General features: G+C 42.6%; 2 protein-coding genes across 5 annotated transcripts in view; one reads left to right on the top strand and one right to left on the bottom strand.

The window, feature by feature from the left end:
* The window catches only part of LOC127532703 (sialoadhesin-like), a 258353-nt gene that overhangs the window by 164062 nt on the left and 66999 nt on the right, over positions 1-27292 (bottom strand). The gene's annotated exons all lie outside the window — the stretch shown is intronic.
* The window catches only part of LOC127532705 (coxsackievirus and adenovirus receptor-like), a 183600-nt gene that overhangs the window by 149196 nt on the left and 7112 nt on the right, over positions 1-27292 (top strand). The window contains exons 1-3 of one of the 4 annotated variants that reach the window (XM_051944743.1): positions 4939-5014; positions 5445-5544; positions 6364-6503. In XM_051944743.1, the coding sequence (XP_051800703.1) occupies positions 6440-6503 (64 nt within the window). In that variant the 5' untranslated portion in view covers positions 4939-5014; positions 5445-5544; positions 6364-6439. Of the gene's footprint in view, positions 1-4938; positions 5015-5444; positions 5545-6363; positions 6504-27292 lie in introns of those variants that run through there. The other 3 variants (XM_051944745.1, XM_051944744.1, XM_051944746.1) reach the window with 3 other exon arrangements.

Here is a 27292-nt window from a genome sequence, read left to right as displayed (position 1 = left end):
CATGACGGTTCACTTCAGTAACTCCAGCTGAGTTTGCTCTGATTCCATTCTATGGGTGATGTACTAACCGCTTGGTCAATTAATTCATTTAATCAATTTATTCTTTTACAAATCATTAGAATTCTTAATCCAAATTACCGGTTACCTCGTCAGGTTAGCTCTGGCTAATCCTCACCATATTTCCTTCTCTCTCACACCTACTTCCACATCTCTCACACATGCACACACCACACACACACTCCCACATTCCACACATGCACGCACACACACACACCATATCTACATTGTATATAGTTCACTTGTAATTATTTTCATAGAATAGTTAATAAATACCTCATTATAGACCAAATTACAGTCTTGTGTTTCTTTGTGTAGAATGTGGTCAATTTAACCGAGGATTCAAGACTTTTTGATATGAGATTGATCAAAATTTTTATGAATATTAATTTTTTTATTAATATTAATTTTTTCCCTAGAAATCTAGGGTGGTGCCCCAATTATTGATAACGAGAGCAATAAATCATAACGTAGTACTGCTACATTTACAACAATGAACTTGGAAGAGCTCACAGCAGGAAGATAATAAACAACAGAGCTACAAAAAAGGACACACAAGTGTTTAAACAATCTAGATTAATGTTAGCAGTTCAGTGCAAACAGTCAGCATGTGCCACGGTCAGCCAGCATCTGCTGCAGCTTCTGCTTAAACACGTATGGTGATGGAATGGCAGTTTGAGAGATTTTTAGAGGGAATTCCAATCAATCGTTGTAGCAAAGCTAAAGGAATTCTGGACAATGCAAACCTTGAGGACAGAGAGTGTTGTGAGATCACTGGACCTCAGGTGGTAGTTGTTGTGGGAGGGATGTAGAAGGTTGGAGAGGTACTGAGTGTAACCATGCACAGTAGCACTCTGTCACTGGCTGGTTCAAACCCCTCCACTCTGTGTTGTGTTATGTTTAATAAAGGAGTCAGAAGGCCGATATTGTCCTCTTTGTGCCGTTTAATGCCGGGAAATAAAGAAACCACTGGTCAGCAGGCATGGTCGTCTCGACCCACTAAAGAAAGGAGCACGCTCATCAGGCCAATGCTCACTACATAGTCAGCTCCCAGAGAGTCCCACACTCCCCAATCACATCTCCAAACACATAAAAACATTAAGTACATGTGAACACACTGTAATCAACATCTGGATAGATCACATTGCACGTGTACTCATAAAAAAAAACAAGTGAACAACAAGCTGCATACTAGAGCTCCAGAGAGGGCGCTACTGAGCCAATAACAATAAATAGAATTAAACTGCAGCAAGTGGAATTAATTAATCACATATACACTGTTCCGTGAGTTCTTGCCTGATAGGGTCTTGCAGATGAGTAAAAGATAGTGTTGGAGTCTCCTGGTGTAAAGGGAGGACCAACTCACCAGTTAGTAAAGGTCACTATGGTGGGTGGAGAAAGGAGCAGACGGGTGGCTGAGTGATGAAGGACATTAAGTCTGTTAAGGGCCACTTAGGGGCCATTCTATAGATGACATCGCTGTAGTCAAACATGGGGAGGATGGATGTCTTCACAAGAGTGCTTTTGGCAGAACATACAAAGGAAGCCTGATGCAGGGGACACCCTGGACAGGTCACCAGTCTGTCACAGGGCTACATATACAGACACACAATCACACTCACATTCACACCTACGGACAATTTAGAGTAACCAATTAACATACATAATAGATGAAATTATATAAATTGTAATGATGTGATAACAACAACAACAATGCTGATGGGGTTATTTCATGTGTGATAGTAACCAGCAGACATTGAGGGGAAAATAAGTATATAATCTAGTAACTACAATAATAATCGTAATACTAGTATAATATGACAATATTAATAATAGTGATAATACCAGTAATAATAGCAATAGTGGTAGAGTAATAATAATAATATTAATAATAATAATAATAATAATAATGATAATAGTAATAGTAATGATAATAAATCACACCATAAACCAACAGAAAAAATGTTCAAAAACAGAATGGGAGATTGTGGTACAGATATAATAGCACTGGTAGCATCAGTGGTAGTTGTTTTATAACTGCAGGTGGTTTGAGAAGTCAGGAACAATATTATATTCAATATATAATAATAATTACAGTATTACAAAAATAACAGTCAAAATACTGAGTCTGGCATTTTTCATCCACATCCTGTCTGCTGTCTCTTCTGTGATTTGTGTTTCTTTTTTGTTTTTGTTGTTGCTGTTTTGTTTGTTTCCCCTTCCCTCTTTGGATGTATGCCTCGTCTTGTGCAGTGCATTAATTCAATTCAATTCAATTTTATTTATATAGCGTCAATTACAGTCAAATCGTCTCAAGACGCTTTACAGAACCCATATGCCTGACCCCCAGAGCAGCCCAAAGGAGACAGTGGCAGGAAAACACCCTTTTAACAGGGAAGAAACCTCGAGCAGAACCCGGCTCTATATAGGGGGGACCCATCTGCCTGCTGGCCGGACATTAAAAACCTGGGCAAAGATGCCAAGATGGAACACGTCAGACTCTAAGACTTACGAATCTCTGCAGAAATTATTTATTTATTATTATTATAGCTGATGTCGTCTCTCCCGTTATAATGAATAATAATGAGTGAGTTCTCAGTTCCTCTCTGATCCAAACTTCCAGCAGTAAACTGATGTGTTCCATTCAGGCCTTTCTATCTAAAATCCAGTTTAACACTCGCTCAGTCAGTCTGGGCTTGTCTGCAGACACATAGAGCTGAGTGTCGTCAACATAACTGTGGACAGAGAAACCTCAGAGCCTCCTGATCACTCTGATCATGGACTGATTACAAAGGAACTGTCACGGACTGAGCAGGCGGACCCGAGCAGAAAGCCACACTACCAGGGCTTGCTGAATGCAAGTGGTTTATTGTTTGGGGGTGAAAATGGTGGCTAGGTGGGGGAAAACCAGGGTGTAGGAGCGGGGGGTTCCGGGCAGGAGTGGGGGGTTCCAGGCAGGAGTGGGGGTCCAGGCAGGAGTGGGGGTCCAGGCAAGAGAAACCGGTGAGGACTTGTCGGGAGAGCCGGAGGGGAAGGAGGATGGCGGGGGGATCCCGGGCAGCTGAACTGAACAGAAGCAGGAGAAAACAAAGTTAGAAATTATGGCAGGAACTCAAAAACAGATCGTGTAGAGGGCTAGAGAGCAAACCGAACTGCGTGGTTCTTGTTTAATACTCTGGCAGGGAGTGGAAGGCTGAGCCGGTACTTATTGTGGAGGTGAGTCGTTAGCATGATGATTGTCAGCTGCCCGGGAGCCGTGGAGGAGGTTGATTGCCTGAGTGGAGTCAGCTGGAGAAGCTAGACTCCACTCAGGCACCGAGCTGTAAAGGAAGAGACAGGGCAGGGGAGCAGATGGGAGACAGGCAGGGCAGAGGAACAGGAGAGGGGGAGAGAAGCAGATGGGAAAAGGGGTATTTAGGGATGTCAGGTGGGAAGGACGGGGGTGAGGAGGGAGCCCTGACAGGAACATCCTAAAGTTGACCCATGTGCTACTTTGCAGTCATCTATAGATCAGAACAATCTTCTAATAGTAAATATAGCACCTGACTGAACACTGAATTTCTACAAGTCTGCTTTAAAAAGTGAGATTAGAAACTGGTCTTCAGCTACTGGATGTATGAAGCAGTAAAAGTATAAAGCAGACACATTTTATGGCTCTAAGTTCATCCCAGTCTGTTTCTTTGTGTCCACTTTCCTTGTTAATGCTTAAAGTTCCTCTGCAGACCTTTCATGTTTCCTCCTCCATCATCAGTAAAATCAAACAGATTCTCTACTTACAGAGCAGACATCGTACAGACGTTTCCTCCATTGTGCTACTGAGCTGTCTGAGGGATGGTTTTTATTCTAATGTGACTCCATGTAAAGCCCGCCCTCTTCCTCTCTGTTTGTTCTTCCTCTCTCACTCAGACAGGAGGAGGTTCAAGCTTTTATTTTAAATAATGTAACAATATAAATCATGTTCTGATTCATCACCATCAAATGAAGTCCAGAATCAGCCTCAGAAAGTATTTGCTTAGAAAGTTCTAGTTTGGTTAATAGACATAAAAATGTCAACATAACTGCAGCTTTACTAGAATCTGAGCTTTAAACAAGATAATTCTGTTATTTCTCTTCTGATCTGACATTTAAAGTCCCTTTCCTGCCAGCAGACATTTCTCAGGTCCTTCACAGATGGAACATCAGGTAGAAACTTTACTCTGAGTTTAACAAACCACTGTTTTCTTCATGAACAAACACATTTACTGTTTTATTGGCATCATTTCCTTGTTGATCAGAACACAGATGATTAACTATAAACCAGTCTGCATCCTGTTACCTGTCTCTGTTCTCCAGGTGTGTTTCTGTGGCCAGCAGAGGGAGCTGTTTGCTTTGGAACAGTTCTAATGACTGAAATGTTTTGTTTACTCATGTTCAGCAGTTTTCTCTTCATTAAGTATTCTTTAAGTTACTTACAGATTAAATTCTGTCTCTTTGGTTGATTTCAGATGATGGAGGAGAAGCTGGAGGAGATGACATCACATACAGTGACATCAGGATGAGCAGAAAAGCAGGTGTAGATAAATACACAGATATAGTTATATCTACATCTACCTACATTTATTACAGGGAATATTCAATCAGTAACATGAATTTATCTTTGATTTGTCCATAAATTAAAGTGATTTCCTGCGTTATGAGACAGAGTCAGACCTGAAGACACTTCAACACAACATCATGTTTAAATATATGAAGTTTACAGTTAGTTTAACTGTTTTAATGTGCAGCTATCAGTTATCAATAAGAAGCTGCACTGATCAGTTAAATAAATGCATTAACATATGATTTGTTCTCCATAGAAACATCCTGCTGACTGAAGGAGGAACTGATTGGTCCATTTGGTCACGTGACTCCTTGAATTCCTTAAACATGAACAAGCAGGAAGTCTGAGGTGACAGATGAAGCAGATAAACAGCTTCAGGTGAGTCTGACGGGAGCTTCAGTTTTGTTCAAAGTGACTTACAGAGAGAAAGTGTGGATGTCCTGAAGCTGCTTCTTAGTTCAGATCCGGGTCTCAAGGACCGAGAACCAGGAGGCTGAAATTACTGACATGATTAGTTTCACTGCAGACGCTCACAGTTATGACCAAGTATTCTGTCTGAGTTATAGGAGTAATACAGGGAACAGGAGCTACTATAGGGGCAGCTGTAGGATGTTTTTACGTCAGTCTGAAGTCACGTGATTTAACAGAAATACAGAAATGAAGCTCCACCTCCAGTCAGCGCTGCGTCACGTCTTTCTATCGGCGACTTTATTCTCTGCTTCTTGACTTCGCTGCACATCACGGCTTAATTTTCAGTAAACGTCTGTATACTGTTGAAACTTAAAACTTTCTTTGATATTTTTCCCAGTCCAGGTGCTGATCACGAGAAGAAGAAGACGATCAAATGTCTGCTTGAACATCTGCGTCATTCTCTCTGATCGTCTGTTTCCTGGTCTGTTCCTCTGAAGGTGAGTTAAACATGTTCATACGTTCAGATCTAATATTCAGGAGGTTGCTTTCTAAAAACACATTTTAGAAACTTGGTCTTTTCTCCTTTTTGTTCTCTGAGCATGTTGATGATAAAACTAGCAGCGTTTGGTTTATCAGTCAGTCAATAATCAGCACATCTCATGTAACCAGTCAAATAGGAGGAATCATCAGTGTGTCCTCTAGATCTAAAAAGACAAATGATGAATGTCCTCCTGTTCCTGTGAAAGTCTGAAGTCACGTGATTTACCAGAACTACAGAAATGAAGCTTTTTTTTTATTGTGTATTGTACATATTTACAGTGAGATTTATATTTACAGCATATACAGACAGTTCATTCCGATAACTTTCAGACATTTGTTACAATAAAACATTCAAATAAAGAATGAGAGAAGAAAAAAAAGAACAATAATCAAGGGAAAAAAGCAAACCAAAAAAATAAACAAAACTAAAAGAATTCTGACAATTGCATAACTTTTAAAAAAAAGAGGCATCTCTTTAACAAAACAGTTCTTCATAAATATTCCATACTTCTATTGATTTTTTGTTTGTTAGGTGTTTCAATGACGGAAAATAATGATTTATTTCAGCGAGTAATGATTTGGATAATGGTTTGGAAATGAAGCTCCACCCTGCAGATCGTCGTTGTTGAGGTTGACGTCTTTTTCGATCAGTGCCATGTTTTCCTGTTTCTCTACGCTGATGCTGCAGCTCACGGCTTCCTTCCGAAAAATAACAATCGGTAAACGACATTAATGTGTAGTTTCTGATTAAACTTTCATTTCTTTGTTGGATATAGTTCCCGATAGAAGTGTTGCTCAGAGGAAAAAGAAAAAGAAGAAGAAGAAGAAGAAGAAGAGGAAGAAGACGGTCAAATGGCAGCAGGAACACGGGTGTTATGCTTTCTGATCATCTGTTCTCTGGTCTGCTCCTCTAGAGGTGAGTTATAATGTTCATTTATTCAGAGGTTGTTCTGTAAACACACGTCTTAGAAACTTGGTCTCTTCTCCTTTTTGGAGAAAAGACTTTACCGTAACAACAGGTTTGGGGATGGTTTTGAATTTGTGGGTGTGATTGTTGCTAACATGACCAGCAGCTACACATGTGGATAAAACTGTTGGTACCCCTCAGTTAATGAAAGAAAAACCCACAACGGTCACAGAAATAATTTGAATCTGACAAAAGTAATAAATAAAAATTCTATGAAAATTAACCAATGAAAATCATACGTTGCTTTTAACTGTGGTTTAACAGAATTATTTAAAAAATAAACTCATGAAACAGACCTGGACTAAAATGATGGTCCCCTTAACTTAGTATTTTGTTGCTCAACCTTCTGAGGCGATCACTGCAATCAAACCATTCCTGTAACTGTCAGTGAGACTTCTGCTCCTCTCAGCAGGTATTTTGGTCCACTCCTCATCAGCAGATGCTCCAGGTGTCTCAGCTTTGAAGGGTTCCTTCTCCAGATGTTTCAGCTCCTTCCACAGATGTTCAGTAGGATTTAGATCTGGGCTCATAGAAGGACTCTTCAGAAAAGTCCAATGTTTCCTCTGAGCCTTTCTTGTCTGTTTTTAGCTGTATGTTTTGGCTCATTATCCTGTTACAGACCCATGACCTGTGACTGAGACCAAGCTTTCTGACACTGGGCAGCACATTTCTCTCTAGAATACCTTGATAGTCATCAGATTTCATTGTTCCTGCACAGATTCAGACTCCCTGTTCCAGATGCAGCAAAGCAGCTCCAGAACAGAACAGATCCTCCATGTTCCACAGCAGGGACACTGTTCTTTTCTTCATAGCTCCAGAACAGAACAGATCCTCCATGTTCCACAGCAGGGACACTGTTCTTTTCTTCATATGCTTCATTTTAACGTCTGTGAACACAGAGCTGATGTGTCGTAAAGTTCCAGTTTTGTCTCGTCTGTCCATAGGACATTCTCCCAGAAGCTTTGTGTCAACATGCAGTTTGAAGAATTCCAGTCTGGCTTTTTAGGATTTGTTTTCTTTGGCTCAAACAATGATGGATGGTGGATCTGACACTGATGTACCTTCACTGTGGAGTTCACCTTTAATGTCTTTAGAGGTTGTTCTTGGCTCTTTTCTTACCATTCCTGTTATCCGTCTCTTCCATCTGTCATCAGTTTTCCTCCTGCAGCCACCTCCAGGGAGGTTGGCTACAGTCCCATGGATCTTACATTTCTGAATAATAACTGTAGTCACAGGAACATCAAGCTGCTTGGAGATGCTCTTACAGCCTTTACCTTTAACATGCTGCTCTATAATGTTCTTTCTAATCTCCAGAGACAGCTCTGTCCTTGTCTTCCTCTGGTCCATGTCTAGTGTGGTACACACCATGTCAGCAAACAGCACAGTGACTACTGTAAGCCCAGAAACAGATTACAGGTTTGTAGACACTGTGATGCTGATTAGAGGACACACCTTGATTTAACATGTCCTTATGGTCACATTATTTTCAGTATTTTCTCAGTGGACCCTCATTTTTGTCCAGGTCTGTTTGATGAGTTTATTTTTAAAGTAATTCTGTTCATTTTCATAGAATGTTTATTTATTATTACTTTTGTCCGATTCAAATTATTTCTGTGACCATTGTGAGTTTTTCTTTCATTAACCGAGGGGTTCAAACTATTTTGTCCACGTGTGTGTATATATGTATATATATATATATATATATATATATATATATATAACAGGAGAACCAGCTGAGAACTGAACCCTGCAGGCTACAGTGTGTTGAAGTCGGGAAATGAGGATGGTATGATCGACAGGATCAAAGGCAGCGGTTCGATCTAGCAACACCAAGACGACAGAACTTTTGTTGTCCAGAGCTGCCAAGATGTCATTGTGGACCCTCAACAGTGCAGACTCGGTGCTATGTCTCGACCTGAAGCCTGATTGAAATTTGTACACAATACCATTAGAATTAAGGTGAGACAGAAGCTGTGAAAAAACAAGCTTCTCCATCAGTTTGGACAAAAAAAGCCAGGTGAGAAATTAGACAAAAGGGAGGGATCCAGGCTGTTTTTTTTAAAGCAGCGGTTTAACAATGGCGTGCTTGAGAGCAGCTGGCACAGTGCCCAAACTAAAACAGCTGTTTATGAAGGAAACGAGACATGGGCCTAAGATGTCAACGGCCTCCTTTGTAATCCGAGCAGGGACAGCGTCTGGCGCACAGGTAGTAGACTTCAACTCCTGGACAGCTTTTTTTGAGGTCCACAAGAGTGACAGGTTCAAAATTCTCAAACACACATTGTGCAGCAGGAGTGGATGTAAAAGCTGTAGGAACACGTGTGATAGCTTGCCTAATAGACAAAAATTCGTCCAAAAAGTATTGCTTAAAAGCATTGCAGGTTTGCACAGAAACATCATTCAGAACAACAGACACAGGATTGATTACAGAGTTAATGGTTTTGAACAGTACTCCAGGGCGGTGGCTATTATTGCTGATGAGGTTGGAAAGGTACTGCCCTTTAGCATCCCCTATTGCTCTCTGAAAAGTGGCGAGACTGTCTCTAAAAATGTCCAGTGACACCTGTAACCTGTCCTTCTTCCATTTACGCTCCGCTTGTCTACACTGAAGCTTCAGGGCTTGAGTTGTTTCATTGAGCCATGGGACAGAAGTAGTTCTAGTAGATACAGCTTTAAAAGGTGCTACAGAGTCCAGGATCTGGGAGCAGGTGGAGTGGAAGGCGGAAAGGAAACGGTCTGGACAAAAAGGAGATGTCAGTTCAGGCACAGAGCAAAGGTCAAATGCAGAGAAGGCAACCGAAAAATCCTTTACTACAGATGAGGTAAAGATGCGGCGACGTTGGGGGGCAGTAGGTGTGGGCGCAGGTGGAACAGCGCAGATGCCAAACTGTATAAGACAGTGATCAGTGATGAGGAGAGCTTACAACTCACAGATTGACACTATTATCTCCCGAGAAATCATTAGGTCTAATGTACAACAAGTGAGCTGTGTTGAAGGAGGCTTCAAACTCTGACTGGAGCTCCAGGCGTGGTATGCCCAGAGACTGGCCTCAAGTCTCTGCATCATCTGGAGAAACTGTTTGAGGCCGTAGAGTGGTCTTCTAAGCTTTTACTTTCCAGTAAAACTTTTATTATTAACATCCTAAGCCTCTGTTACACTGTTTGCACGGAGAAGGAAAGACGGTTCTGTCAACTTGGCTAGCATTAGCCGTCGTTGGGCCCAGCTAGCACTAGCCGTAGAGCTTACTTTTCGCTAGCAAAAGCAAAACAAGCTTCCTCCTGACAACGGAGCATGCCACCACTCACCTCTCCACCTGGCCCCTGCGATGGCTGTTTTCGGCTCAGTCAAAAAGTCGCCGAACTGGAAACCAGGGTCTCCCTTCTCCATCAGATCGGGGAAGATGAGCGCCTCATTGACTCCATGCTAGCGCAGGGATCCAGCGCTGCTGGAGCCAGAGGAGGACCCCTGGACGACACCGTGCCATGGACCGGCTCGCCCACCGGGGACCAGTGGGCACCTCTTGGAGCCAAGCCCAAGTCTCTCCGGTGCTCTACTCCGGGGCAGCCGGCCCCATGGCGCCCAGCTCACCGCCGTGGCGGATCACTGAGGCTCTCACCACCCTGTCCTCCTCCACCAGCCCAGGATATCTGCCTGTCAAACAGGTTTGCGGTCCTGGATGAAGAGGAATTCCCACCATTGTCTCGTGACTCGCTGCGGCCGCCCGGGCGAAGACGGTCTGCTCCCCCCTCGGCACTGCACCGGAGCACAGTTTCGGCAGCGGCTCACTCTACTCTACGAAAACCAGCAGCTTTTGTGTTCACCCCGCGGCCAAACCCGACTGCGTTTGGTCCATCCTGCCCTCTGGTTCCCAGGAGCAGGAACCCAGGAGAAACTTTACCAGACCTTGGGACGGCCACTCAGCCCGCTCCGGTAAATGCCACCGCCGAAAGGCCACCAGATGCCATCAGGAGTCCACATCGTCGGGTGATCATCGGAGACTTCACCGTCAGACATGTGAGGTCTCGCCTCTCCACCACGCTGTGCTACCCCGCTGCCACAGTGAATGACATCGCCACCAAGGTCCACGAAGTACTGGAGGCACACCCCTCTGTCAAAGCGGTGGTCGTTCACGTGGGCGCAAACGACACAAAGAAACGACAATCAGAAATGCTTAAAAATGATTTCACCCGGCTCTTTCAGGCCCTAAAACAATTTGATGTACTACCTTTCATCTCTGGTCCTGTGCCGACTGTCGGCCGCGGGATCGGCCGCTCCTCCAGGCTCCTGAGCCTCCACACCTGGCTCTCCACCGCCTGTCGCCAGCACGGTGTGTTTTTTATTGACAATTTTAATCTTTTATGGGAGCGCAGGGACGCTTTTAAACAGGATGGCCTCCACTTGAATCCCCGTGACGCCTGGCTGCTCTACTCCAACATTCACTTCTCCCTCAATAACCACATGGTCAATCACCATCCACCTGTTCAGCTCGGATCATTATCAGTCACGTCACTACCACCTTCTTCTTCACGTTCCTGACTCCTGATGCCACACGACCCAGGTACTGTCACCACCACTCACAACACAACCGGCTCCACCTGCAGTCTCACCGCTGACCCTCTCTACTCATCGATTCCCGTCATCATCACAAACAGAAATAGTATCAGACCCAGTTGTCGCAGCATCAGAACTATAAACAAGGACAATCTCGCCTTCCCACCACCCATCACAGATCAAAAGACAGCAGTAACCATAAACATGGCACTTTTAAATTCACGCCCTCTTTCCGGTAAAACTTTTATTATTAACGATTTGATTTTAGATAACCATGTTGACTTCTTGTTTTTAACTGAAACTTGGCTGGGGGCAGATGCATCAGCAGTTCTCGCAGAGGCCTCCCCACCAAATTTTAACTCTGTGTTTTCATTAAGGCATGGTAGGAGAGGTGGTGGCACTGCATCAATCATTTCTGGTTTATTCTCAGTTAAAGAAATTTTATTTGATCAGTACACCACTTTCGAATACCATGCCTTTACTTTTAACAATCCCTCAATTTTATGCATCACAATATACAGACCACCAAAACAATGTGCTGCTTTTAACAATGAATTCTCTGAGTTTTTAACAATAATTCACAGCACGTATGACAGGATCATTATTACTGGTGATTTTAACTTACATGTAGATAAGCTGTCTGATCCTATGTCTAAAGATTTTATTGATGTTCTTAATTGCTTGGATTTTAGACAACACGTCACACAGCCGACTCACAACAGGGGACACACTCTGGACCTGGTCATTAGTCACGGTCCTCTGTCCATCAGTGTGTCCTCTGTTGTTGACTTGGCTGTGTCCGACCATTTCTGTGTGTTTTTTGGAGTCACTGGTTTTATCCAACAGGAGACCCCTGTGAGAACTGTGAGGAAGCGCTATTTGACTTCTGTAGTGGCTGCAGATTTTTTAGACATTTTAGAGAACTATCCTCCTGCTTTTCTACCAGCTCCCTGCGATTTTATTGTTGACTATTTTAACTGTAAACTCAAGTCAAGCCTCGACTCAGCTGCTCCCTTTGTAACAAAACAGATACATATAAAAAACATACCACCATGGAGGACTGAGGAAACAAAAACACTGAAGAGGAAATGCAGAGCAGCGGAGAGAAAATGGAGGAAAAACAAATTGACAGTAAATTATCAAATATTTCGTGATCTAGTAAAAACATACAACAGTGCACTTAAGCAAGCCCGAAACAACTACTTCTCAAAACTGATTGCCAGTCACAAAAACAATACCAAATTTCTTTTCTCAACCATCGACAAACTACTCAACCCCACTTCCAATAATTATAAGGGCTTCATAAGTAACACACTCTGTGAGGAATTTGCATTCCACTTCGGAAGGAAGACAGAGTCCATTAGATCTAGCATTTTATCAAATCTTAAAACTGCCTCTACTTTTACTGCTTCTGCGACTCTGTCTTTAACTGAGGAAACACTGGACAGTTTTGACCTGGTTGATGCAAGCACATTTGGTAGAATTTTATCCCAAATGAACTCAACAACCTGTCTTTTAGATCCCATCCCCACTTCATTTTTTAAGACATTTTGTGGGCATCTTGAAGACGAGCTTTTAAACATCATGAATTGCTCCCTTCAGACAGGGGTCTTCCCTGCTGCTTTTAAAACGGCAGTGGTGAGGCCCCTTCTGAAGAATCTGGATCCTGCTATTTTTAATAATTACAGACCAGTATCCAACTTACCATTTTTAAGCAAAGTTTTAGAGAAAATAGTTTTTACTCAGCTGAATGCTTTTTTAAAAAGACACAATATTTTAGAAAAATTTCAGTCAGGTTTTAGGACGAACCACAGCACAGAGACGGCTTTGTTAAAAATTGTTAACGACCTCAGGAGTAATTTAGACTCCCATAAACTTTCTGTTCTGGTGCTACTGGACTTAAGTGCAGCCTTTGACACAGTAGATCACCCAATTCTTTTATCTAGACTTAAACACCTGGTTGGCCTCTCTGGGACTGTTTTAAAATGGTTTTACTCCTATCTCTCTGACAGAAGTTTTCTGGTAAGTTTGGATACATGCTCATCAGATGTCCATAAAATGAAATATGGCGTGCCTCAAGGCTCAATTTTAGGTCCCATTCTTTTTAACTTATACATGCTCCCACTTGGAGATGTCACCAGGAGACACGGAATCAGTTTTCACAGCTACGCTGATGATACTCAACTTTACATTGCCGTGTCTCCCGATGACACAGGGCCAGTCGATGCCCTTTTTAACTGTATTTTAGACATCAAATCTTGGATGGCAGAGAATTTCTTGCAGCTCAACCAGGACAAGACTGAGGTTTTAGTTATCGGCCCTGAAGCCAAGAGAGAGAAACTTTTCTGAAAACTGTCTTCGCTATCTTTTAAACCCTCTGTTTCTGTAAAAAATCTGGGCGTCATTTTTGACTCTGAGCTTAATTTTATACCTCATCTTAAACAAGTAACTAAAACAGGTTTTTACCATTTAAAGAATATAGCCAGAGTCCGCCCATTTCTCTCTCTAGCAAACACAGAGATGTTAATGCATGCTTTTATTTCCAGTAGAATGGACTACTGTAATTCTCTGCTTTCTGGTCTTCCCAAGAAAACTATCTCTCACCTCCAATTATTGCAGAACTCAGCTGCACGAGTCCTGACGAAGACCAGAAAGCGGGACCACATTACACCAGTTTTAAAATCACTGCATTGGCTCCCTGTGTGCTTCAGGGTAGATTTTAAAATTATTCTAACAGTTTTTAAATGTATTAATGGTCTTGGGCCTTCATATTTATCTGATCTACTTTTACCTTATGAACCCTCACGGACCCTCAGGTCCTCTGGCACTGGCCTTTTAACAATTCCCAAGGTGAATACAGTGACACATGGCGAGGCAGCTTTTCATCATTATGGCCCTCGCCTGTGGAACAGCCTGCCAGAGGACCTGAGGGCTGTAGAGAACGTAGAGACTTTTAAACGCAGGCTCTAGACTCACCTTTTTAAACTGGCTTTTATGTAATGCTTTTATTTTATCTTAATGCCTTGATTTATTCTGTTTATTCCCTGGTTTTGCTTTTATTTATACTTTATTTTATTATTTTGTATACTATTTTATTATTTCACTATTTTAGTATTTATTTTACTATCTATTTTACCATTTATTTTACTATTTATTTACTATTTTACTATTCTTTATCTTTTAGTAGCTATTTTATTCTTCAATTTGTAGTTTTGCATGTTATTTTTAACACGTCTATTTTAGACTCCAGTGTTTCCTCAGTGGGGAGCCGTCTGCATCTGGGGCTTTGGCAGGGCCTGGGCCTAATGGTCCTGGAGCTAGCTGGCCTGTTGGGCCTGACGGGGCCTGCTGCTGCACCAGGTGCGGGCGGCTCTCAATGATGGTGTTTCCTCTTTCAGGTGCTTCTGCTCTCAGCCAACAGACACTATTATTTCTTTGACTAAAGTGTGTGTGTGTGTGTGTGTGTGTGTGTTTGCATGGCTGTGTGACTGTCTGTGTGTGTATGTCTGTGTCTTAGGAAGTATGCTGTGGGGCAGGGTTTGGGAGGGATGTGGGCCATTGTCTTTTTATTGTTTTTTATTGTTTGTTTTTAACTTGTTAAGCACTTTGCGCTACTTTTGTATGAAAAGTGCTATAGAAATAAACTCTGATTGATTGATTGATAATGTATGACCTAACCTATGAGTGGGACCAGAGACAGACTGTGTGAGATCCAGAGAGTCTAAGAGAGATTTAAAGTTATTGGCCAACTCATCTGAGGGGCAGCAAATGGGGATGTTAAAGTCCCCACAGATTAGAATGTTTTCAAACTTTGGCATAAACTCCGCTAGAAAATCGGAAAACTCACTCAGGAAATCCTTTTTCAGTTTCGGCGGCCGATAGGTGACAGCACACAGAATGGGACAGGGCAGAGTCAGTACAAATACTTGGAGCTCAAAACTGGAGTACCCCCTGGTGGACAGTTGGCGGCACTTCAAGGACTGTTTGTATGTGGTGGCTATCCCCCCAGCCCTCCCCATTTGCCTCGGGGAGTTTAGGAACCGGTAGCCGGAGGGGAGGACCTGCGAGAACAGACTGACATCACCTGGTGGCAGCCACGTTTCCATGAGGAAGAGGAAGTCAAGATTGTGGGAGGAGATGATATCGTTGAAGACAAACATTTTCTTGTTGATCGATCTGTCATTGCAAAACCCCATGCGGAGCGTGGATGAGGCGGCAGACAACGCTGTCGCACGAGTAATCGGGCAGAGGTTTTCCAGGATGCGGCCGTGCGAGGATTTCTCCACCCAACACCAACTGAGATGGCGGTGTCCGGGCCAACAGGACGAAGCCAGCGGTAGCATTCACGGGCTCCATTGGGGACGGCGCAGGCAGGCCACAGCTCACCACTCCTAATCCAAGGTAAATCCATGTAAGACTGAAACCTGACATGTAGCCCTCCTCTCAGACAACGTCTCCTGCGGCGCTTACTACCTGGAAGTGGGCAGACACGGCGACTAAGGAAGGCAGGAATTGATGACAGCAGTGGTGGCGGAGGTTTGTAGAATTGTCCATTAATAAGATGATTAAACGGAAAATGCAATTCCAGAAGCGTTGCTCGGTCATATGCAATAGCCGATGACACGACTACAAATCCATAAGACAGCGGGGCACAGAGGAGCAAGTGGCAGGCCAAACACAGCGGCGCCATCTTGTCCGCCATCCAAAAGAAAACAAAGATCCCTTACCACTTGTGCCCCAAAATCAGGAAAAAACTCAAAGTAACAAACGAAAGATGGCCCAGGAGCGCCAGCCAAACTCAACAAAAGGACGTAGTCCCCAGCTAACTGCTATGCTGTCGTACGAGCGGTTTCCACGTCCAAACTAAGGGAAAAACCCCAACTAAACCCATCAAAGGAAATATGAAAACAGGACTACTGGTCACCCCTGGGCAAATGAAATAAAGTGAAAGAGGAGAATAAAAGGCTAACCGGCTAACATGGGATGGCCAATGGCATGCGGCCAGATAATCAGGGCGAGGAGCACACTGAGTGTGTGACGAGCTCCATGCAGCTGCAGTGAGGAGGAGAGAGAGTGCACGGGCTGAGAACAGCCTCTTAAAGGGCAGCCGCGCTAATCAATAAATTTAAAAAATACTTAATTACTTAACACAAGAATATCAGGAAAAAATATTCCAAACAGAAGAAAAAGATACTTAAAGAAAATACTAAAGGTAAAACTAGACAAAAAATAAAGTGCAACAAAATTATGTGCCCCAAGCACATAACACTCCCTCCCAGAGACACTGAATAGGATTATGCTCCGTATAAACCAACGTGGGCACACTGGAACCACCTACATAAACTTCAAAGTGCTCCAGGGTGAGGACCAAGGCTAGTGCTTCATTCTCAATGGTTGAGTACCACTTCTGATGTCTATTTAACTTCTTTGAAAAGTAAGAAACTGGATGCTCCACCCCATCAGCACTATCTTGCATCAGGACAGCTCCTTCCCCAACGTCACACGCATCAACAGCCAACTTAAACGGCACGTCAACCAAGGCGCAGCCAGAACGGGAGCATTAACCAACAGCGCTTTAGTTTGCTCAAAGGCAGACTGACACAGGCCGGACCAACGAAAATCAACTTTAACTTTCAAACTTTATTTATTTGTATAATACTTTTCATGCAGAACAACACAAAGTGCTTCACAAGAATTAAAAACAAAGAAGACAATAAATAAACACAAAAAAAACCTCACACACCCATACAACATGACATCATCAGGACATGGCGAGGCACCGAGGCTAGAAGGAAGACACTACCTTGAAGAGGGGCAGTCACACCGAGAGGGTCGCAGACCAGTGGGGGTTATGGGGGAAGGGGATGAGGTAGGGGTGGGGGTTGGGGGCAATAGGGGAGGGGGAAGAAGGGTTAACACCCCCGTGGACAGAAACAGCTCCCCGTGTGGGAACCCCCCCGCTGGGAAAACACTGGAGAATTAAAACACTAGAACTGAAATAAATAAAATGAAATCAAAAAATATTAAAATAGGCTAAAATAAAGGTTAGAATATGTAAAACCTTGAAACCCTAAAAGTTCAAAAATCGAGTAATAATAAATAATCATAATCATAATAATAAAAAGCATAAGAAGAAGGGTTAAGAATTATCAGAACAAGTTGAAAGTCTGGTTAAAAAGATGAGTATTGAGCCTCTTTTTAAAAACATCAACAGTCTCTGCAGCCCTGAGGCTCTCCGGCAGGCTGTTCCACAAACGGGGACCATAGCAACCGCATGCCGCCTCCTCGTGCTTTAGGACTAAGCAGGTCTGTCAAAGGGGAAGCAACTGCAGAGAAGGTTTTACAAAACCCTCTATAGTAGCCCACCATGGCAAGATAGCGACGCAGCTCAGTGCGGTTAGCAGGAACTGGGACCGACAAAATGGCCTACACCTTAGCCTGCATGAGGCGTACCTGACCTCCTCCTACACTTTTCCCCAGATAGGTCACAGTCGCTTGACCAAACTCGCATTTGGAAAAGTTCACAGTTAGAGTGGCCTCACTCAGACATACAAAAACCGCACTCAAATGCTCAGCGTGCTCAGTCCATGTAGCAGAACAAACAACCAAATCGTCCAGGTAAGCCTCACAAAACGGTAAACCAGACAAAACCACATTCATCAGCCGCTGAAAAGTTACTAGGGCATTACACATCCCAAAAGCCATGGTCGTGGGGGAAGTGGGGCTGTGGGCCGGTGGGGCGCCGTGGGGGTCTGCTATGGCCCGTTCTGCTGGGCGGGCCTTGGGGCTCTGGCTGTGTCGGGGGGGTTAGTGTCTGTGCATCTCACTCTGCTTTATCTATCCTTCTTGTGGTCTCCTGACATCTTCATGATTGATCCAGTTGGGATTCTGTCATATCTGGTGTTTGTGAAGGGTCTTAGATTTGTAACTGGTTTTAAGGTGTGAATTAAAGAGCACAAACAAATAAAATGCACCTTTTCTCTTAGAACACTGTCTGTGCCTCACCTTTCTGTCTGTCCTGTGTTTGTTTTATGTTTCACTTGGGTGTGCACAGCCCTCAGTGGCATACACTGTGTTCCAAATTATTATGCAAAGTACATTTTACTCAAATTTTCATGAATAATTGATGCAAATGTCAGTCAGTATAATTTTCAAGTCATCAGCCGTTAGAGTTTCAATCAAATTTCATTGAACAAATCTCGTAATAACAGTATTTTAACAATAAATAATACAATAAATAACTCAAAGTCCACTGTTCCAAATTATTAAGCACAACAGCGTTTCAAGACATTTCATAGGCTGTAAAGAACTCAAAATGGTCACATGTTGAATTTGTAGCATTATAAGACCATATAAAATAAAATATTTTTGATTGAAATAACTTTTGAATGAACAGGTGGAGTTACATGTTAATATAGGACCCCTTGCTTGATGTCACTTTAATAAGCCTTGCATCCATTGAACGTGTGAGTTCTTGGACAGTTTCAGCTTTAATTTCTTTGCAGGATGTTAGAATAGCGTCCCAGAGCTGCTGCTTGGATATGAACTGCCTCCCACCCTCATAGATCTTTTGCTTGATGATTCTCCAGAGGTTCTCAATAGGGTTGAGGTCAGGAGAAGATGGTGGCCACACCATCAGTTTCTCTCCTCTTATGCCCATAGCAGCCAGTGACTCAGTGGTGTTCTTTGCAGCATGAGATGGGGCATTGTCATGCATGAAGATGATTTTTAGTCGGAAGGTACGGTTCTTCTTTTTGTACCATGGAAGAAAGTGGTCAGTCAGAAACTCTACATACTTTGCAGAGGTCATTTTCACACCCTCAGGGACCCTAAAGGGACCTACCAGCTCTCTCCCCATGATTCCAGCCCAAAACGTGACACCCCCACCCCCTTGCTGCCGTCTCAGCCTTGTTGGGACATTGTGGCCATTCACCAACCATCCGCTGCTCCAGCCATCGGGGCCATCAAGGGTTGCACGGCACTCATCGGTGAACAAAACTGTTTGAAAATTAGTCTTCATGTATTCCTGAGCCCACTGCAACCGTTTCTGCTTGTGAGCATTGTTTAGGGGTGGCCGAACATTAGCTTTAAGCACACTTGCAAACTTCTTGAGGATCCTACACCTCGAGGTTCGTGGGACTCCAGAGGCACCAGCGGCTTCAAATACCTCTTTTCTGCTTTGCAATGGCCTTTTAGCAGCTTCTCTCTTGATCTGATGAAGTTGTCTGGCAGAAACTTTTCTTATTTTGCCTTTATCTGCACGAACTCACCTGTGCTCTGAATTAGCAACAAATTTCTTTACAGTTCGATGATCACGCATAAGTTTTTTTGGAAATATCCAATGTTTTCATACCCTGAGCAAGGTAGTGTACTATCTTACGCTTTTCAGCAGCAGAGAGATCGTTTTTCTTCCCCATATCGCTTGAAACCTGTGGCCTGCTTAATAATGTGGAACATCACTTTTAAGCAGTTTTCCTTTAATTGGGCTCACCTGGGCGACTATTTATCACAGGTGTCTGAGATTGATGTCAATGATCTACAGAGCCTTGAGACACAATGCCACCCATGAGTTTAATTCAAAAAACAAATAGGAATTTTTTTTGCCTCTTACATCCAATTTGCATAATAATTTGGAACACAGTGTAATGCAGAAAACAGCTTGAAATAAACATGATAGGTTAATTTGCCATGAGGACAGGTGATGGTCACAGTCACAAAGAAGAAAAAAATTGCATGAAGCTTAAAGCTGCTGTCCTGAGTTTGAATCGCAGCGTCTCCCAAAACACTGTTGGTCCCTCCCTCTGATTTCACCCCTTTATTTGTGCACGTGCGCAGGACATGAGAGGAGTGCCCGGAGTGATGCAGCATCTCGCCTGTTTTGCTGTTTTCCCCTCTTCTGCATTTAGTACATTTAGTAAATAATAAAGGAATTACGTTAGAATGCTGTATTGAGTCTAACTTGTCCTAATACCAAAATAACATGAATCTGCTAGGACGAACGAGTAAAGTTTCAATATGTGATTACACTCGTGTATCCCTCTGGATGATGTTGTTTATCAAACTTAGTGCATTTACGCGTGTATATGTGTTAGATTGTTTATTTATTTCTATCTAGAGTTCAGAATTGCATGACTCCTCTGACGAAGAGTATGTCCCAGACGCCCCAACATCTTCCTCCAGAGGTCGGGCATCTAAACGAAGCCGTCAGCCGGGCTATGGAGGCCGTGGTCGGGGAGCGACGCGAGCACCCCGAGCCAAAAAACGTCCTGCAGTCTCTTGGCCTGACAAGCCGTGGGATTGGTAACTTTTCTGGAAGTTGCTGAGCCCTGATGCTCTCTCCTCCACAAGCAAAACAAATGTGCGCGCGGTTGCGTAGCGCGTAGCTCGCCCACCTCTGCATGGGCTTGCTTGCTGTGCGCGTAACCGTTGATTGACAGCATGACAAAGCTGAAGCTCGAACTTGATTGGTCGGCAGCGACCGGCGCTTTTTGGAATAACATGGGGGTCTATGAGAGGAAGGCGGAGCTCAGGAATAAATTTTCATATCGCGTCATACTAACATTATATTATAGTATCGAACTAGACTAACACATTTAAGCTTTGTTAAAAAATGATACATAAATTGAAAACAAACGGAAACTCCGGACAGCAGCTTTAAGCAATGACACCATGGTTGGTTGGTGTCATTTGTGAGCGGATATGCAGACAAAAAAAAAAAAAAAAAAAGAGCAGCCAAAATTCAGCCTCCGGCTAAATCATTTCCCATTATGACAGAAACACCATTTATGGGAAAACCTGGACGCACTCCCACAATAGCGTCCCCAGACCACAGATCTGACTGAATAAATATTCGGTGCAAGGGAACGCCTATCCACTACATGTTAAATCCGCGGACCGGAACCTCAGAACCAACAGCAGTGTCAGCATTTAACGGCAAAATCCCCTCCAAAATAAACGACTGAGACGCAGCAGTATCGCGCAATGTTTTAACTGGGATTTTCTCAGAGCCACTAGACACAGCCACAAATCCATCCATAACGAAAGGCTTGAAATCTGCGTAACTACAGGCTCTGTCAGACCCAGACCGACTTTTATGATTTTTCGTTTTAATCAAACACAACAGATTTTGTGTTCTTTTTCTTTAAAACTGGACACGCTGCCGCAATGTGACCCCTCTTTTTACAATAAAAGCACATCACATTTTCCTTTGACTCAGTGGGCCCTGGTTTACTCTAAACACCACTAGATGGAAAATTTTCAGCTGGCTCTACAGAGGAAGAAGCATTTTTTTCAACCTCCTTCCCATGACAATGAAACTTGTCCGATTTATTAAAGCCATATGGACGCTCAAAAGTTGCTTTGTGCGTCAGCATGTATTCATCCACAAGCACCGCTGCTTTCGACACGTCCATCTCCTTCTGTGCATTCAAATAAGTCGTCACTTTCTCGGGCAAACTATTTTTGAACTTTTCCAGTAATACCAGCTGTTTGAGATGAGCAAAATCACTGACCTTCTGAGAAGCACACCACCTGTCAAAAAGGATTTCTTTGTCACGAACAAATTCAACATAAGTTTGATTATACTGCTTCCTCAACCTACGAAGTTTTTGTCGATAGGCCTCGGGCACCAATTCATACGCTCTCAAAATAGCACTTTTAACCTTATCAAAATCAAGACCATCTCCTACTGACAGTGCCGCAAAAGTGTCTTGAGCCTTGCCGACAAGCGTGCACTGCAGCAACAAAGACCAAACATTTCGTGGCCAATTAAGTGTGGTCGCCATTCTTTCAAACGGGGGGGCGGCCCATAGAGGGCGATAGTGCACCACCCTCCTTAAGCCAAATGGGAAAAAAAGAGATAAAATAATTTATTTTGCCGGTCAAAGTCTTAATAGTAGTGTAATCAGTAGCCTGAATATCGCTGCGACAACCAGCACAGACTCGGAGACCGCCAGTTTGTGTTGAATAATGATGGCTGGAAACTGCAACTCGATCATCTGCAGGAATTACTGTTCAGTCGTCTGAGCAACGCGGATAAATTGGCTGTTAAAGAATTGGGACCACCCAGACCAAATTTAAACATCAAGCATCCAGATCAAACAGGTTTTATTAAAGGGAGACATTCCTCTACTAATATGCACAGATTAATTAACATAATAGATTATTCCACAATACATCATTTAGAATCCACAATCATCTCGTTAGACGCAGAAAAAGCATTTGATCGAGTAAATTGGACATTTCTGTTTGCAGCATTAAACAGATTTGGTTTTGGGCCATCTTTTATAGACTGGATAAAAATCTTTATAATAACCCGGCTGCTTGTGTTAAGACCAATGACCAGACTTCTCCAAGTTTCTGTTTGCAGAGAGGCACTAGGCAGGGCTGCCCACTTTCTCTATCACTTTTCGCCATCTTTATTGAACCCCTTGCAGCTGCCATAAGACAAAATACAGACATCAGAGGAATCCAGTCCAGCAATATAGAACATAAAATAAGTCTTTATGCAGATGATGTATTACTTTTCCTAAATAACTCCAAATCATCTATCTCCCAGACAATTACGCTTATTAATACATTTTCATTGATATCTGATTATTCTATCAACTGGTCTAAGACTACAGCCATGCCTATTAATTGTGACATACCAAGAATATCTGACATCACAATACAGTCTGGAAACCTCAGATATTTAGGCATAAATCTCTCTCCCAGGATATCAGAACTTACAAAACTAAATTATGTTCAGTTATTGAAAACAATAGAGGACGATCTTATACGGTGGAAGCACTTACCCATATCACTCATGGGGAGAGTAGCCACTATTAAAATGATGGTTTTACCTAAAGTTAACTATGTATTCTCAATGATACCATCCAAACCATCCTCCTGTTGGTTTAAATCACTGGACTCACATATATCCAAATTTCTTTGGAAAAACAAACCATCACGTATCAGTTTAAAGACTCTACAACAGACTAAAGATAGAGGTGGACTGGATTTACCTAACTTCAGTCACTACTTCCTAGCTAGTAAGTTGCAGTATATTTCCAAATGGCTAAAACCTAGTAATGTAGATGAGTTATGGTTAGATGTAGAGCAAGCAATATGTGAGGACATAGCCGTTTCTGACTTGCCATTTATCAGCACAACTATTAAATCTCATCAGTGTTTCAAAAACATTAATATCAGCTCCTCTTTAATGGCTTGGTGGGAATTTCTAAAATTAAGTAAGTCTTCAGTCATTCCATGTAAATTTACTCCAATCTGGAATAACCCTGACATTCTACAAAATAAAAAGATGATACATTTTACTCACTGGAGAAACCAAGGGATAAAACAGAACATATCATAGAAGATGGTAACTTTCTGTCATTTCACACACTCACTTCACAATATGGAATTAGCAACACAAAATTTTTAGAATACCACCAACTTAAATCGATTATAGGAAAAAAATACACCCTAAACCAATTACACTGGCAGCTTCCTCTTAGGGTAGAAGAATTCTTAAATTTTCGTCCCCCAAAGCTATTTTCAAAACTATATAGAAAATTATCAAAGTCAGAAGATACAATCTTTCTTCCTACAACAAAATGGGAAGCTGACCTATCCAGTAACCTTAATCAAAATGCATGGTCACAAATATGTTTAAATACCTTTAAAATGTCAAAGAACTGAAATATGCAACTTATACAATTTAAAATTCTGCACAGAGTTCATTATACAGGACAAAGGATGTTCAGGATGGGTCTGTCCCATTCGGATATTTGCTCACACTGCAGTGATAACATGACTGACAGTTACCTCCATGCTACACACGTGGACAAAATTGTTGGTACCCCTCAGTTAAAGAAGGAAAAACCCACAATTCTCACTGAAATCACTTGAAACTCACAAAAGTAACAATAAATAAAAATTTATTGAAAATTAAATAATCAAAAACAGCCATTACTTTTGAATTGTTGATTAACATAATTATTTAAAAAAACAAACTAATGAAACAGGCCTGGACAAAAATGATGGTACCTCTATAAAAGATTGAAAACTATTTGACCAGAGTGACATGATTAACTCAGGTGTGTCATTTAATTGACATCACAGGTGTTTCCAAACTCATAATCAGTCAGTCTGCCTATTTAAAGGGAGACAAGTAGTCACCCTGCTGTTTGGTGAAAAGGTGTGTACCACACTGAACATGGACAACAGAAAGCGAAGGAGAGAATTGTCCCAGGACATCCGAAAAAAAATGATAGACAAACATCTTAAAGGTAAAGGCTATAAGACCATCTCTAAACAGCTTGAAGTTCCTGTGACAACAGTGGCTCATATTATTCAGAAGTTCAAGACCCACGGGACAGTAGCCAACCTCCCTGGACGTGGCCGCAAGAGGAAAATTGATGACAAATTGAAGAGACGGATCGTTGGAATTGTATCCAAAGAGCCCAGAGCAACCTCCAAAGAAATTAAAGGTGAACTCCAAGGCCAAGGTACATCAGTGTCAGATCGCACCATTCGTCGTTGTTTGAGCCAAAGTGGACTTCATGGGAGACGACCAAGGAGGACACCACTGCTGAAAAAAACTCATAAAAAAGCCAGACTGGAATTTGCAAAAATGCATGTTGACAAGCCACAAAGCTTCTGGGAGAATGTCCTTTGGACAGATGAGACCAAACTGGAGCTTTTTGGTAAGGCACATCAACTCTATGTTCATAGACTCAAAAACCAAGCATACGAAGAAAAGAACACTGTCCCTACGGTGAAACATGGAGGAGGCTCAGTAATGTTTTGGGGCTGCTTTGCTGCATCTGGCACAGGGTGTCTTGAAAGTGTGCAAGGTACGATGAAATCTGAAGACTATCAAGGCATTCTGGAGAGAAATGTGCTGCCTAGTGTCAGAAAGCTTGGTCTCAGTCGCAGGTCATGGGTCTTCCAACAGGACAACGATCCAAAACACACAGCCAAAAACACCCAAGAATGGCTGAGAGAAAAGCGTTGGACTATTCTAAAGTGGCCTTCTATGAGCCCAGATCTGAATCCCATTGAACATATGTGGAAGGAGCTGAAACATGCCATTTGGAGAAGACACCCATCAAACCTGAGACAACTGGAGCTGTTTGCTCATGAGGAGTGGGCCAAAATACCTGTTGACAGCTGCAGAACGCTCATTGACAAATACAGAAATCGTTTAATTGCAGTGATTGCCTCAAAAGGTTGTGCAACAAAATACTAAGTTATGGGTACCATCATTTTTGTCCAGCCCTATTTCATTAGTTTGTTTTTTTAAATAATTATGTTAATCAACAATTCAAAAGTGATGGCTGATTTTGATTATTTAATTTTCAATAAATTTTTATTTATTGTTACTTTTGTGAGTTTCAAGTGATTTCAGTGAGAATTGTGGGTTTTTCCTTCTTTAACTGAGGGGTACCAACAATTTTGTCCACGTGTGTATGTGGTCCTGCGCACCTGTGCAAAGGTTCTGGCTTGAGGTATGTGAAGACCTGTCATTATGGTTTAAATGCAACATTACTGCAAGTCCCACATTGTGCCTATTAGGTGACCTAGGTGAAATCAACATAGGCTCTAACTCTGTATGTATGGTTCTCACCAGCTTATGCATCGCAAAGAAAACTATCCTTATAAATTGGAAAGCCAAAAACAATCTGAACAATAAGCAGTTTAGGAATCTCCTATGAGACTACATCAGCTTCGAGACAATGTCTGCAGGTTCAAGGGATCAGTTGGCTGATTTTCGTTCCCTCTGGTCCCCTGTGATCAGCTCCATCACCTAATGTAAGAGGTGAATTGGGGCCTCGCCACCTTGGCGGTTGGATGTTGGTGCGGGGGGTGTACAAAAGATCATCCACTTTAGGCATCACAAGTGCAGACCCCTCAGTCAATCACCCTCTGTGCATGTGAACACCCCGTGCCGGTAACCCGTTCTGGACCAATCACAGACCTTAGCTCCCCATTTAGTGCCGGTCAGTCGGACAGGGATCCTCAGTGCAGAATATCAGAGTTTAACGGCAGCTACACGTTTCCCTTTATTCTTTGGACTGATGTTCTTTATTGTTCTGTGCGTCCATGAGAACATAAGTGGAGGTTTCATTCTATTGAGTTTGTATTTGTTACATAAATGCCGCTGTCACTCTGTTATTTCAGTTCACTCTGTTGTTATTAGCAGGTACACAGACAGCCGTCCAGTATATCTTAGCTTGTTCATTTATCTTGTACATTTCTTTCATGTTTGGTGATGTCTTATCCCTCAGTTTATCATGTCAGTTGGATATTTAAGCTCCTTTAGTTTTATTTATGCCGAAAATCGAACTCCGTCTCGCTGAGTTAGGGACTGTTGACAAATTACTTGACTCCCCCTTATGTGTGTACTCTGCAGGAAGGCATACATGCAGCTTGGTGTAAGTAGATTGTTGATGCTCCCTAAATGTTGAGAGGCTCCTTTCTGTGTTAAGTGTCATTGTGGTGTCTTTAATATTTAATAATAATATTTTATAGAATAAGATGCACTATTTGTTATTTAGACAGAGGATTTAATTCACTTTGTTTTATTCTTTATTTAGAAACCACACACATCATACCATCTATAAAAAGCAGTAAAAGTTCATCTTCCTCTGGCATCATCGGAATGAGTAAAATAAATGAGTGGCTATACAAAGGAGAGAGAGTATGGGATTGAATTACTCCCTTACCTTCGTGTTCTAACTGGACAACCTGTGGCGTCTGCAGATCCAAAAAAACAGTATTATTTACTTTATTCATCACTGAGGTCACAAGAGTGGTATTCAGCAACCATCACCTCCTTTACATGGTCCTTCGAGCCGGATCTGCGGTTTCCACAGTTATGATGGCATATCCAGCTGGTAACACCCGTCCACGCCGTGATGTACGTCGGCCTCGTTATCTAGATGATTACCTGGTCAGTCTTCCAAGACAACTGCCTCAGTCACAAACACTCTATGACCACTCCACCGAGGGATATAGTGCCCATCCCAGAGCAGCGGATGACACCCATGTTGGACAGATATCCAGAGAGGTCTTATCAGCCTTAAGAGAAATGAAGAAAGAGAGTGTGTGTGTGTGTGTGTGTGTGTGTGTGTGTGTGGGGGGGGGGTCCTGTGCCCTCGGGGGGCGGCCGCGATGGGCCTGGGGATGGTGGGCCCTGGGT

The sequence above is a fragment of the Acanthochromis polyacanthus genome, chromosome 24 (genome assembly GCF_021347895.1).
Source record: "Acanthochromis polyacanthus isolate Apoly-LR-REF ecotype Palm Island chromosome 24, KAUST_Apoly_ChrSc, whole genome shotgun sequence".
Classification (NCBI taxonomy): Eukaryota; Metazoa; Chordata; class Actinopteri; family Pomacentridae; genus Acanthochromis; species Acanthochromis polyacanthus.
The sequence above is the reverse complement of the archived record's forward strand: the minus strand, read 5'-3'. Positions and strand labels throughout refer to the sequence as shown.